The sequence below is a fragment of the Tachysurus vachellii genome, chromosome 19, assembly GCF_030014155.1.
Source record: "Tachysurus vachellii isolate PV-2020 chromosome 19, HZAU_Pvac_v1, whole genome shotgun sequence".
In the NCBI taxonomy this organism is placed as follows: domain Eukaryota; kingdom Metazoa; phylum Chordata; class Actinopteri; order Siluriformes; family Bagridae; genus Tachysurus; species Tachysurus vachellii.
Genome location: NC_083478.1, coordinates 10,072,945 through 10,088,716, shown reverse-complemented (window position 1 = coordinate 10,088,716; position 15,772 = coordinate 10,072,945). Strand labels below are relative to the sequence as shown.

The following is a 15,772-nucleotide window of genomic DNA, read 5'->3' as shown; positions in this document are numbered from 1 at the left end:
TAAAAAACACTAATATACCTATATAATATACCTATGTGAGGAACCTAGAAAGGATTTTGTTGGGGGACAAAAAGCACATTACTCTTATCAGTTGATTAAAAAGCTTTATGTATTTAAAATCTAGCCAAATTTGCTCCACATTTGGTCTGAACCCTAAAATGGTAAATGTATTATATTTGATACATGAGATTCTGAGACCTCTGGAACACCTGCATTATCATTACATTCCTCAAAAACCTGTTGTATACAATCTGAGACTTGTCTTCTGCCCCCTAGTGGACGTCTCTAAGCCCTGCAGTCAAAAACAGGCTTTAGGATGTCTTTTCCAATACGGCTGTCTTCATGGACTGACTTTATGTTTTTTGAAGGGACATCTTTGCGCATTTTGAAAAGGTTACGGTAAAAATAGCACATATTTATTGTTAGGTTATATATTGAAGCAACTAATAATAAATTGATATTTGTACAGAATGTTATTGTAAAATAATGTTGAATATATGTGTATCAAATATGATACAGCAGGTGTATTGCATTTCATAATTCAACCTGCATTACTCCTGCAAAAGTGCCAAGTTTATATAAGTTTTTATTATTTATTGACCTAATTACAAATGAAAAGGTCATCATAATATAATTTTAAACTGATTCCAATCTAATAGAATTGAAACATTTACAGTGTCGCTTGAGAGATTGAGAACTCTCAAGCGAATGATCAAATGGATCTTCACTTTGAAAAAAATGACCTTTAAAAAGGTGACAGAGTGGGAACTGGTAAGAGTGAAGTTGACAAAAGTATATTAAGGAGTGGAATGTAGCCCAAGTTGTAACATACCAACTAGTCATGCTTAACCCCAAATCACTATTAACAATGTTAAAATGATTGAGCAACTATACAGATTTGTGTCACATCCCCTGAATAAGATATTTGACTACTACACTTGTTACAAAAAACACCAACACTTTAATTCATGAGTAGTTTTATACATGAAAAAAAAAATGGTAGCATCCAGAGGAAAATAACGTGGAAAATTCTTCATCATACTGATTGTTCAGGGCATAGTTTTGCTTTACAGCTGACTTCTTGAATGTTTGCAGTGTTGTAAGATATGGCAGGTGATCAGGACGCATAAAGAACACAACTGGATTCATTTTCACCAATGCGATACGACACTTTATTGGGGTCCACCCACAGTGTTAGCTCACATGGAAGCAGGGAAAAAGTTCATCTTAAAACTTCGTCTAAAGTTCGTGTTAGTCTTAGCCACATAAAGTGCAATTGTGCAACCTGGTGCAAACAGTGCAGGACAAGACAAACAAGACAGACAAGACAGTGCAGGACAAAAGACAGTGCAGGACAAAAGACAGTGCAGACAAAAAGTTACAAGACAATACAAAAAGGACAAAAAATACAATACACAAAAGACAATAAATACAATACACAAAAGACAATAAACAGTAAACAGAAACAGCGCCGACCAGTGTAAATACTGTATGTGAATACCGAATGTTCAAACAATATTTCGTGCGGTAACATTTGAATGAACAGAGTTTCTTAGCAGCAGGTCCTTGAGATAATATATAGAATTGTGCAAAAACACCAAATGACTGAAATATTGTACAGTATGTGCAAAACGGCTGAAATGTTGGACAGTTTGTGCAAAAGAACAAAAAAGTGTGCAAAACAGCATGGAAACAGTTTGATGGATGTAAGCAGCATGTAAACAGTTTAATGTGTCAGTGTGTGTGTTTTGTGTTTGTCTGTGCAGTCCATACAGATGATGTGCGTGCATATGTTGTGCTCAGTACAGTTCAGTTCAGTTATTGAGAAGTCTGATGGCTTGTGGGAAGAAACCGTTACACAGTCTGGTCGTGAGGGCCCGAAAGCTTCGGTACCTTTATCCAGACGGCAGTAGGGTGAAGAGTGTGTGTGAGGGGTGTGTGGGGTCATCCACAATGCTGTTGGCTTTGCGGATGCAGCGTGTGGTGTAAGTGTCCATGATAGAGGGAAGAGAGACCCCAAGGATCTTCTCAGCTGTCCTCACTATCCGCTGCAGGGTTTGCGATCCGAGATCGTACAGTTCCCAAACCAGACAGTGATGCAGCTGCTCAGAATGCTCTCAATGTTCCCTCTGTAGAACATGGCCAGGATGGGGGGAGGGATAGGTGCCTTTCTCAGCCTTCGTAGGAAGTAGAGAAGTATCATATCTTAAAATATGCTTTTTTCCAAAGTTCTGTCAGAGTGGTGCAGTGACTAATTGCAGCACATAAGAAGTGAATGAAATATCTGACTTTATGCTTTGGGAAGCATGCTTTAATACGTCAAAACTCTTTCCTTTGCAAGAGCTGTGTGCTGACTTCAGATGTTGCCTTTCAGAAAATATCATTCATTATTCTGAGTACACTAATTAAGGGCCAGATAATACACATTGCATTCACTTTAGCCACTCTCTCTATAATTTTCCTTACAAGCAGCAAAATCCTTGTTGGTGATTTTGGAGATTTTATTGATGCATACATAAAGGTATGTGGTTTCCTTTGGCAGAGCCGGCACTGATTTTCAATTCTGGGCTGACCTCTTCACAATACACAGATCCAGAGAAGCATACTTGTACACTCAGCAAGAAAGTGGGAAGATCTAGGAGGAAATCATTGACATCATCTTACTGTAAATACTATTCTAACTTGAATATTTTCATTGATGTAAGTTTTTATATATACATTTAACAATCACCTGCTTCTTTTTCTCTACCGCTGAACCTTCATCACCTGCATTATCCACTGTTTCATAGTCTGGTGCTGCAATGACCTTTTCCTTGAACGAGGGCCAACCAAAAATTTAAGAGTAAAGAAAGAAGTTAAGAAGAAGGAAAAATAAAGATTGGTTTATATATAATGTACTATGCTCTTTAATGCTTCTTAAATGTGTCCTTTCCAGTTTCCAGTTCAGTTCCAGTTTGTTGAAGTGCGTGTGCAACAGAATGTTTGTCCCAGCATGGACGTGGGTTGCACTGCTGTCTTCTGCATAACATTTCTTAGATATTTCATACAGTATCTGGTATGATGCACTTTTATTTCAGAATTTTCTTGTGTATAAATTGAGGAAAATGGTTCAATGATATAAAGTACTGCATTAAAATATATTTTATTCTAAAGGTAAAATCTGCAAGTAAATTCTTACAAACATGCTAGCACATAGTCAGCATGCACTGTTAAAAAAAATCCTGTCCTGGATTCAGTTAGACTTTATTGGGCTTCTTACCTTTTTTTCTTTACCTCCATGAAAATGCTATCTTCTTACTGCCACTCCTCTAAATCCCCTTTCAGAAAACCATTCTCTTGAAGATCCATTGGATCATTTTGTGCTGCTGCACATAACATCCATGGTAGAAGCAGAAAGGAGAATAATAACATCTGTAGGTCCATTTTCTACAATTCAGAAGTGGTATTGAGCAAGACCATAAGTGTTTAGATCTGTGTCTTCACCGAGAGCCTTTAAAGTAATTTTGTGGGGGCCCTGCTTATGAACTACTGTGACAGCCTTTTACTCACTGTGTGCTGTTGGATGCCCTTGCAGTACCTGCATCATACGAACTGTGAACCCTTGGACAGATGCAAAATTTATTAAAGGGAAGCCTGGCAGACTCAGCTTGCATCTCAATACACCTATCAGTCAACACCCCACAGAAGGTTAAGCAGCTACATAGTTAAAAATAAAAAAAGATAAATAAGCAATTCTTAATCTAGATGCAACACATAATTTAGAATAACCCTCACAGCAGTGAAACCTTTCATTTCACTGATAGATATGATACATATACTAGTTGCAAAAATACATCAGATTTTGCAAAGTATGACTTCTATATGTCATTTGCTCTGACAGCCAATAAGAATAAAGCTGTCAGAAAACTAACTGAATTACCATAAACTGGTCTTAAATCCGGGGGGCACGGTGGCTTAGTGATTAGCACGTTTGCCTCACACCGCCAGGGTCGGGGTTCGATTCCCGCCTCCACCTTGTGTGTGTGGAGTTTGCATGTTCTCCCCGTGCCTCGGGGGTTTCCTCCGGGTACTCTGGTTTCCTCCCCCGGTCCAAAGACATGCATGGTAGGTTGATTGGCATCTCTGGAAAATGGTCCGTATCATATGATTGAGTGAGTGAATGAGTGTGTGTGTGCCCTGCGATGGGTTGGCACACCGTCCAGGGTGTCTCCTGCCTTGATGCCCGATGACGCCTGAGATAGGCACAGGCTCCCCGTGACCCGAGGTAGTTCGGATAAGCGGTAGAAAATGAGATGAGTGAGTGGTCTTAAATCCATATGTTGTATTTCATAGAGGAGGCTCTGACAACATGTCAAGTTCTTTTTCTGATTTGTGTGCAACTGCAAACTGTTCAAAACCTCCATCTGGGGCAAATATTTAATTCTCCCACAGATGCTACAGACTGTGTGTTGAGTCACAAAAGAAGAAAATCAACAGCACTTATTAATGACCATCATATATCAGTAACCTTTAACAGATTAACCTTTTACGAATGGACATTGAAATATATTGAATGATATTCTGGAAAAATCAGTATAAGAAGCTCATGTGTCTTGCTGTATTATACATATGAATTATGTACACTGTAAATTTTGCATTGTCTAAAGTGATCTAGCTTTTGTGATATGAGATACAGCAGAAACTATATCAGTGAAGTGAAGCATTGTCATACCATTATTTTTTTTATCCTGTTTGACTTGTATCAGCACACTATAAATGCCTTAATATGAGCTGTAGGTCCCTAATATGAGTACATACAGACTTTCGCCCTTTTCCAAAGTGACTTACACTTTACAAAAATGAGAAATTAAGGGTTAAAGTAGTAGCTTTCTGGACTTGGGATACAAACTCACAACCTTCCAATTGGTAAACCAACACCTCAAAGACTAAGCTGATGCATTCATGCACTCATGCCAGTGTGCTGATGCATTCATTATCAAATTTCAATTGAGTCTAGATAATAAATTCTTGTCAAATTAGACGTCTCTTTCATTCTTTTCCTGTCCTTAACGTTTGCTGTCTTTCCTTATTAGCACTTGACCATATAAAAGAAAGGTTATGTCTAACAAACCTCTAATGTGCATTTTGTACAATTTTTGCTCATTTAACCTATAAACCTCAGCAAACTAGGAAGAATTTTGTTGGGTCCTGTTTGCTTCCAGCATTCCCAGCATAGGATCTAGAGATGCACCACAACCCTTACCAGAATAAAGTGGTTTCTCAAAATGAGTTAATAATAGAAAGGATTTTGTTGGGGGACAAAAAGCACATTACTCTTATCAGTTGATTAAAAAGCTTTATGTATTTAAAATCTAGTCAAATTTGCTCCACATTTGGTCTGAACCCTAAAATGGTAAATGTATTATATTTGATACATGAGATTCTGAGACCTCTGGAACACCTGCATTATCATTACATTCCTCAAAAACCTGTTGTAAACAATCTGAGACTTCTCTTCTGCCCCCTAGTGGACGTCTCTAAGCCCTGCAGTCAAAAACAGGCTTTAGGATGTCTTTTCCAATACGGCTGTCTTCATGGACTGACTTTATGTTTTTTGAAGGGACATCTTTGCTCATTTTGAAAAGGTTACGGTAAAAATAGCATATATTTATTGTTAGGTTATATATATTGAAGCAACTAATAATAAATTGATATTTGTACAGAATGTTATTGTAAAATAATGTTGAATATATGAGTATCAAATATGATACAGCAGGTGTATTGCATTTCATAATTCAACCTGCATTACTCCTGCAAAAGTGCCAAGTTTATATAAGTTTTTATTATTTATTGACCTAATTACAAATGAAAAGGTCATCATAATATAATTTTAAACTGATTCCAATTTAATAGAATTGAAACATTTACAGTGTCGCTTGAGAGATTGAGAACTCTCAAGCAAATGATCAAATGGATCTTCACTTTGAAAAAAATGACCTTTAAAAAGGTGACAGAGTGGGAACTGGTAAGAGTGAAGTTGACAAAAGTATATTAAGGAGTGGAATGTAGCCCAAGTTGTAACATACCAACTAGTCAAGCTTAACCCCAAATCACTATTAACAATGTTAAAATGATTGAGCAACTGTACAGATTTGTGTCACATCCCCTGAATAAGATATTTGACTACTACAATTGTTACAAAAAACACCAACACTTTAATTCATGAGTAGTTTTATACATGAAAAAAAAAATGGTAGCATCCAGAGGAAAATAACGTGGAAAATTCTTCATCATACTGATTGTTCAAGGCATAGTTTTGCTTTACAGCTGACTTCTTGAATGTTTGCAGTGTTGTAAGATATGGCAGGTGATCAGGACGCATAAAGAACACAACTGGATCCATTTTCACCAATGCGATACGACACTTCATTCGGGTCCACCCACAGTGTTAGCTCACATGGAAGCAGGGAAAAGATTTCCTCCTGTGTAATGCCAACGGCCCAGGCAGCTTTGCCTATCAAAGGGTCCATTTTGTGGTTGATGCGCAAGCATCTGTAGCCTGACCCTCTGCAAGGATCTTGGGGAAACCAGTGTTGCTCGTAGTACTCTGAAAGAAAAAAAAGGTAAAGCAAGATAAGAAAGGATCCTCAATACTATTTTCTATTTTCTGTCACGCCGCCTTCACCACCCACAAGCAGCCTACAAGCACTACTCACTCTACAACCACCCAGGTCTAGAATCAGGCACTAGACTAAGTGAATTATGGCTGTAGTATTAATACATTTTTTAAAAACTTATAGTTTTTTTTTTTAGTTATTTTTTTAGTTTAGTTTTTTTAGTTTTTTTAGTTATACCAAGATGTACTTGTATATGCAAGGCCTACAGCAGATTCAAAATTCTCGCTTTGTTCTGTTTTCGTTTAAATTTGTTTCCCTTTCAGGGCAGACACAATGTAGAACTTTAGAAAGCCCAGTAACTAATAACTATATAATAACTAATTTTATAGTATAAAAAAATAACTCAATGTATTTATCTAGTCAATACGTGTCTGATAAAACTATCTGTAGAAATGTGAATGACTAGAAGGAAAAAAAAAACAGGCTGTAATGAATATTGAAACTCCTCGTACCAAGTAGCGTCTTCTGCAGGGAAAAGTTTAAGTGATGAAGTTGATCTTCAGTAAGAAGGCCAGTCATCCTGACCAGACTGCTAACAAAATTAGCAGCTGTAGAGACTTCTGTTCTCATGTTTGCCGAACAGCAACACCTGTAAAAAGACCGATGGATTAGAATGGCGATGTATTTAGAGCCACAGTCGGGAAAAACGTCTGTTACTGTTCAGGATGAAAGAGTTACCTGATTAAATATATAATATACAAAACAAAGAAGGATTTGAAGCGATTTATATTTAAAAATACTCAGTGAGTACAGTGTAATTATCAGCTCTGACGTTGAAGCAAGTGCGGACAAATTTCCTGCTCTTTCTAACTTAAACTCTCTGGTTGTCGCAAAGGTTCCATCAGGTTCCTGCAACATGCAGGCTCTCTGGAGGTGGTGGAATGCCCTCCAATTCGTTGTCACAAATTAGGTAAAGGTATGGCATCTTTTTGAGTTTCTGGAATTAAAAATACTTATGTTACAAATTAAAACAACATCAAATAGATGATCTTGTCATGTGAAATACTGGCACACGTTATGATGCATTCAATACCTTTAAAATTGTTGATCTGATGCCATTTTGGGTCTATTGCGATTTTAATTTAGTTACTTGGTTCCCAGCCAGTGATAGTTCCTCCAGTTGGTCCAGTTTAAAGAACTCTCTGTCCTCTATTTCCGAAATTAGATTGCTGGTCAGAACAATTTTTTAAATGTGCCTATAAGTCAAGTCAAGTCAAGTCAAGTCAAGAAGCTTTTATTGTCATTTCAACCATATACAGTATAGCTGTTGCAGTACATAGCGAAATGAGACAACGTTTATCCAGGATCATGGTGCTACATAAAACAAAGACAGGGCTATAAGGACTTAGTAAGTAGTCTTAGCCACATAAAGTGCAACTGTGCAACCTGGTGCAAACAGTGCAGGACAAGACAAACAAGACAGACACGACAGGACAAGAGACAGTGCAGGACGAAAGACAGTGCAGACAAAAAGTTACAAGACAATACAAAAACGGCAAAAAATACAATACACAAAAGACAATAAATACAATACACAAAAGACAATAAACAGTAAACAGAAACAGCGCCGACCAGTGTAAATACTGTGTGTGAATACCGAATGTTCAAACAATATTTCGTGCGGTAACATTAGAATGAACACAGTTTCTTAGCAGCAGGTCCTTGAGATAATATATAGAATTGTGCAAAAACACCAAATGACTGAAATATTGTACAGTATGTGCAAAACGGCTGAAATGTTGGACAGTTTGTGCAAAAGAACAAAAAAGTGTGCAAAACAGCATGGAAACAGTTTGATGGATGTAAGCAGCATGTAAACAGTTTGATGTGTCAGTGTGTGTGTTTTGTGTGGGTCTGTGCAGTCCATACAGATGATGTGCGTGCATATGTTGTGCTCAGTACAGTTCAGTAACTGAATTACCATAAACTGGTCTTAAATCCGGGGGCTTAGTGGTTAGCACGTTTGCCTCACACCGCCAGGGTCGGGGTTCGATTCCCACCTCCACCTTGTGTGTGTGGAGTTTGCATGTTCTCCCCGTGCCTCGGGGGTTTCCTCCAGGTACTCTGGTTTCCTCCCCCGGTCCAAAGACACGCATGGTAGATTGGCATCTCTGGAAAATTGTCCGTAGTGTGTGATTGCGTGAGTGAATGAGTGTGTGTGTGTGTGTGTGCGTGTGCCCTGCGGTTGGTTGGCACACCGTCCAGGGTGTATCCTGCCTTGATGCCCGATGACGCCTGAGATAGGCACAGGCTCCCCGTGACCCGAGGTAGTTCGGATAAGCGGTAGAAAATGAGATGAGTGAGTGGTCTTAAATCCATATGTTGTATTTCATAGAGGAGGCTCTGACAACATGTCAAGTTCTTTTTCTGATTTGTGTGCAACTGCAAACTGTTCAAAACCTCCATCTGGGGCAAATATTTAATTCTCCCACAGATGCTACAGACTGTGTGTTGAGTCACAAAAGAAGAAAAGCAACAGCACTTATTAATGACCATCATATATCCGTAACCTTTAACAGATTAACCTTTTACGAATGGACATTGAAATATATTGAATGATATTCTGGAAAAATCAGTATAAGAAGCTCATGTGTCTTGCTGTATTATACATATGAATTATGTACACTGTAAATTTTGCATTGTCTAAAGTGATCTAGCTTTTGTGATATGAGATACAGCAGAAACTACTACTATTTTTTTATCCTGTTTGACTTGTATCAGCACACTATAAATGCCTTAATATGAGCTGTAGGTCCCTAATATGAGTACATACAGACTTTTAGATGACGCCCTTTTCCAAAGTGACTTACACTTTACAAAAATGAGAAATTAAGGGTTAAAGTAGTAGCTTTCTGGACTTGGGATACAAACTCACAACCTTCCAATTGGTAAACCAACACCTCAAACACTAAGCTGATGCATTCATGCACTCATGCCAGTGTGCTGATGCATTCATTATCAAATTTCAATTGAGTCTAGATAATAAATTCTTGTGTCCAATTAGACGTCTCTTTCATTCTTTTCCTGTCCTTAACTTTTGCTGTCTTTCCTTATTAGCAATTGACCATATAACAGAAAGGTTATGTCTAACAAACCTCTAATGTGCGTTTTGTACACTTTTTGCACATTTAACCTATAAACCTCAGCAAACTAGGAAGAATTTTGTTGGGTCCTATTTGCTTCCAGCATTCCCAGCATAGGATCTAAAGATGCACCACAACCCTTACCAGAATAAAGTGGTTTCTCAAAATGAGTTAATAACAAAAATGGCCTACAGTAAATGTACATATTGTGTTTTTGCTTGTCGGACCAAGAGAGTCTGAGTAACCTGAATAAAAAACACTAATATACCTATATAATATACCTATGTGAGGAACCTAGAAAGGATTTTGTTGGGGGACAAAAAGCACATTACTCTTATCAGTTGATTAAAAAGCTTTATGTATTTAAAATCTAGCCAAATTTGCTCCACATTTGGTCTGAACCCTAAAATGGTAAATGTATTATATTTGATACATGAGATTCTGAGACCTCTGGAACACCTGCATTATCATTACATTCCTCAAAAACCTGTTGTATACAATCTGAGACTTGTCTTCTGCCCCCTAGTGGACGTCTCTAAGCCCTGCAGTCAAAAACAGGCTTTAGGATGTCTTTTCCAATACGGCTGTCTTCATGGACTGACTTTATGTTTTTTGAAGGGACATCTTTGCTCATTTTGAAAAGGTTACGGTAAAAATAGCACATATTTATTGTTAGGTTATATATTGAAGCAACTAATAATAAATTGATATTTGTACAGAATGTTATTGTAAAATAATGTTGAATATATGTGTATCAAATATGATACAGCAGGTGTATTGCATTTCATAATTCAACCTGCATTACTCCTGCAAAAGTGCCAAGTTTATATAAGTTTTTATTATTTATTGACCTAATTACAAATGAAAAGGTCATCATAATATAATTTTAAACTGATTCCAATCTAATAGAATTGAAACATTTACAGTGTCGCTTGAGAGATTGAGAACTCTCAAGCGAATGATCAAATGGATCTTCACTTTGAAAAAAATGACCTTTAAAAAGGTGACAGAGTGGGAACTGGTAAGAGTGAAGTTGACAAAAGTATATTAAGGAGTGGAATGTAGCCCAAGTTGTAACATACCAACTAGTCATGCTTAACCCCAAATCACTATTAACAATGTTAAAATGATTGAGCAACTATACAGATTTGTGTCACATCCCCTGAATAAGATATTTGACTACTACACTTGTTACAAAAAACACCAACACTTTAATTCATGAGTAGTTTTATACATGAAAAAAAAAATGGTAGCATCCAGAGGAAAATAACGTGGAAAATTCTTCATCATACTGATTGTTCAGGGCATAGTTTTGCTTTACAGCTGACTTCTTGAATGTTTGCAGTGTTGTAAGATATGGCAGGTGATCAGGACGCATAAAGAACACAACTGGATTCATTTTCACCAATGCGATACGACACTTTATTGGGGTCCACCCACAGTGTTAGCTCACATGGAAGCAGGGAAAAAGTTCATCTTAAAACTTCGTCTAAAGTTCGTGTTAGTCTTAGCCACATAAAGTGCAATTGTGCAACCTGGTGCAAACAGTGCAGGACAAGACAAACAAGACAGACAAGACAGTGCAGGACAAAAGACAGTGCAGGACAAAAGACAGTGCAGACAAAAAGTTACAAGACAAAAAGGACAAAAAATACAATACACAAAAGACAATAAATACAATACACAAAAGACAATAAACAGTAAACAGAAACAGCGCCGACCAGTGTAAATACTGTATGTGAATACCGAATGTTCAAACAATATTTCGTGCGGTAACATTTGAATGAACAGAGTTTCTTAGCAGCAGGTCCTTGAGATAATATATAGAATTGTGCAAAAACACCAAATGACTGAAATATTGTACAGTATGTGCAAAACGGCTGAAATGTTGGACAGTTTGTGCAAAAGAACAAAAAAGTGTGCAAAACAGCATGGAAACAGTTTGATGGATGTAAGCAGCATGTAAACAGTTTAATGTGTCAGTGTGTGTGTTTTGTGTTTGTCTGTGCAGTCCATACAGATGATGTGCGTGCATATGTTGTGCTCAGTACAGTTCAGTTCAGTTATTGAGAAGTCTGATGGCTTGTGGGAAGAAACCGTTACACAGTCTGGTCGTGAGGGCCCGAAAGCTTCGGTACCTTTATCCAGACGGCAGTAGGGTGAAGAGTGTGTGTGAGGGGTGTGTGGGGTCATCCACAATGCTGTTGGCTTTGCGGATGCAGCGTGTGGTGTAAGTGTCCATGATAGAGGGAAGAGAGACCCCAAGGATCTTCTCAGCTGTCCTCACTATCCGCTGCAGGGTTTGCGATCCGAGATCGTACAGTTCCCAAACCAGACAGTGATGCAGCTGCTCAGAATGCTCTCAATGTTCCCTCTGTAGAACATGGCCAGGATGGGGGGAGGGATAGGTGCCTTTCTCAGCCTTCGTAGGAAGTAGAGAAGTATCATATCTTAAAATATGCTTTTTTCCAAAGTTCTGTCAGAGTGGTGCAGTGACTAATTGCAGCACATAAGAAGTGAATGAAATATCTGACTTTATGCTTTGGGAAGCATGCTTTAATAGGTCAAAACTCTTTCCTTTGCAAGAGCTGTGTGCTGACTTCAGATGTTGCCTTTCAGAAAATATCATTCATTATTCTGAGTACACTAATTAAGGGCCAGATAATACACATTGCATTCACTTTAGCCACTCTCTCTATAATTTTCCTTACAAGCAGCAAAATCCTTGTTGGTGATTTTGGAGATTTTATTGATGCATACATAAAGGTATGTGGTTTCCTTTGGCAGAGCCGGCACTGATTTTCAATTCTGGGCTGACCTCTTCACAATACACAGATCCAGAGAAGCATACTTGTACACTCAGCAAGAAAGTGGGAAGATCTAGGAGGAAATCATTGACATCATCTTACTGTAAATACTATTCTAACTTGAATATTTTCATTGATGTAAGTTTTTATATATACATTTAACAATCACCTGCTTCTTTTTCTCTACCGCTGAACCTTCATCACCTGCATTATCCACTGTTTCATAGTCTGGTGCTGCAATGACCTTTTCCTTGAACGAGGGCCAACCAAAAATTTAAGAGTAAAGAAAGAAGTTAAGAAGAAGGAAAAATAAAGATTGGTTTATATATAATGTACTATGCTCTTTAATGCTTCTTAAATGTGTCCTTTCCAGTTTCCAGTTCAGTTCCAGTTTGTTGAAGTGCGTGTGCAACAGAATGTTTGTCCCAGCATGGACGTGGGTTGCACTGCTGTCTTCTGCATAACATTTCTTAGATATTTCATACAGTATCTGGTATGATGCACTTTTATTTCAGAATTTTCTTGTGTATAAATTGAGGAAAATGGTTCAATGATATAAAGTACTGCATTAAAATATATTTTATTCTAAAGGTAAAATCTGCAAGTAAATTCTTACAAACATGCTAGCACATAGTCAGCATGCACTGTTAAAAAAATCCTGTCCTGGATTCAGTTAGACTTTATTGGGCTTCTTACCTTTTTTTCTTTACCTCCATGAAAATGCTATCTTCTTACTGCCACTCCTCTAAATCCCCTTTCAGAAAACCATTCTCTTGAAGATCCATTGGATCATTTTGTGCTGCTGCACATAACATCCATGGTAGAAGCAGAAAGGAGAATAATAACATCTGTAGGTCCATTTTCTACAATTCAGAAGTGGTATTGAGCAAGACCATAAGTGTTTAGATCTGTGTCTTCACCGAGAGCCTTTAAAGTAATTTTGTGGGGGCCCTGCTTATGAACTACTGTGACAGCCTTTTACTCACTGTGTGCTGTTGGATGCCCTTGCAGTACCTGCATCATACGAACTGTGAACCCTTGGACAGATGCAAAATTTATTAAAGGGAAGCCTGGCAGACTCAGCTTGCATCTCAATACACCTATCAGTCAACACCCCACAGAAGGTTAAGCAGCTACATAGTTAAAAATAAAAAAAGATAAATAAGCAATTCTTAATCTAGATGCAACACATAATTTAGAATAACCCTCACAGCAGTGAAACCTTTCATTTCACTGATAGATATGATACATATACTAGTTGCAAAAATACATCAGATTTTGCAAAGTATGACTTCTATATGTCATTTGCTCTGACAGCCAATAAGAATAAAGCTGTCAGAAAACTAACTGAATTACCATAAACTGGTCTTAAATCCGGGGGGCACGGTGGCTTAGTGATTAGCACGTTTGCCTCACACCGCCAGGGTCGGGGTTCGATTCCCGCCTCCACCTTGTGTGTGTGGAGTTTGCATGTTCTCCCCGTGCCTCGGGGGTTTCCTCCGGGTACTCTGGTTTCCTCCCCCGGTCCAAAGACATGCATGGTAGGTTGATTGGCATCTCTGGAAAATGGTCCGTATCATATGATTGAGTGAGTGAATGAGTGTGTGTGTGCCCTGCGATGGGTTGGCACACCGTCCAGGGTGTCTCCTGCCTTGATGCCCGATGACGCCTGAGATAGGCACAGGCTCCCCGTGACCCGAGGTAGTTCGGATAAGCGGTAGAAAATGAGATGAGTGAGTGGTCTTAAATCCATATGTTGTATTTCATAGAGGAGGCTCTGACAACATGTCAAGTTCTTTTTCTGATTTGTGTGCAACTGCAAACTGTTCAAAACCTCCATCTGGGGCAAATATTTAATTCTCCCACAGATGCTACAGACTGTGTGTTGAGTCACAAAAGAAGAAAATCAACAGCACTTATTAATGACCATCATATATCAGTAACCTTTAACAGATTAACCTTTTACGAATGGACATTGAAATATATTGAATGATATTCTGGAAAAATCAGTATAAGAAGCTCATGTGTCTTGCTGTATTATACATATGAATTATGTACACTGTAAATTTTGCATTGTCTAAAGTGATCTAGCTTTTGTGATATGAGATACAGCAGAAACTATATCAGTGAAGTGAAGCATTGTCATACCATTATTTTTTTTATCCTGTTTGACTTGTATCAGCACACTATAAATGCCTTAATATGAGCTGTAGGTCCCTAATATGAGTACATACAGACTTTCGCCCTTTTCCAAAGTGACTTACACTTTACAAAAATGAGAAATTAAGGGTTAAAGTAGTAGCTTTCTGGACTTGGGATACAAACTCACAACCTTCCAATTGGTAAACCAACACCTCAAAGACTAAGCTGATGCATTCATGCACTCATGCCAGTGTGCTGATGCATTCATTATCAAATTTCAATTGAGTCTAGATAATAAATTCTTGTCAAATTAGACGTCTCTTTCATTCTTTTCCTGTCCTTAACGTTTGCTGTCATTCCTTATTAGCACTTGACCATATAAAAGAAAGGTTATGTCTAACAAACCTCTAATGTGCATTTTGTACACTTTTTGCTCATTTAACCTATAAACCTCAGCAAACTAGGAAGAATTTTGTTGGGTCCTGTTTGCTTCCAGCATTCCCAGCATAGGATCTAGAGATGCACCACAACCCTTACCAGAATAAAGTGGTTTCTCAAAATGAGTTAATAATAGAAAGGATTTTGTTGGGGGACAAAAAGCACATTACTCTTATCAGTTGATTAAAAAGCTTTATGTATTTAAAATCTAGTCAAATTTGCTCCACATTTGGTCTGAACCCTAAAATGGTAAATGTATTATATTTGATACATGAGATTCTGAGACCTCTGGAACACCTGCATTATCATTACATTCCTCAAAAACCTGTTGTAAACAATCTGAGACTTCTCTTCTGCCCCCTAGTGGACGTCTCTAAGCCCTGCAGTCAAAAACAGGCTTTAGGATGTCTTTTCCAATACGGCTGTCTTCATGGACTGACTTTATGTTTTTTGAAGGGACATCTTTGCTCATTTTGAAAAGGTTACGGTAAAAATAGCATATATTTATTGTTAGGTTATATATATTGAAGCAACTAATAATAAATTGATATTTGTACAGAATGTTATTGTAAAATAATGTTGAATATATGAGTATCAAATATGATACAGCAGGTGTATTGCATTTCATAATTCAACCTGCATTACT

General features: G+C 37.8%; 1 protein-coding gene across 1 annotated transcript; it reads right to left on the bottom strand.

Annotated features, from left to right (window-relative positions):
* Positions 1-6,350: 6,350 nt before the first annotated feature.
* Positions 6,351-7,226, bottom strand: LOC132862397 (protein BTG1-like). Its single transcript, XM_060894397.1, has 2 exons — positions 7,109-7,226; positions 6,351-6,586 (listed from the first exon to the last, which is right to left on the bottom strand). Exons 1-2 carry the CDS (start codon positions 7,224-7,226, stop codon positions 6,351-6,353), a joined length of 354 nt encoding a protein of 117 aa, XP_060750380.1.
* Between the last annotated feature and the right edge of the window lie 8,546 nt (positions 7,227-15,772).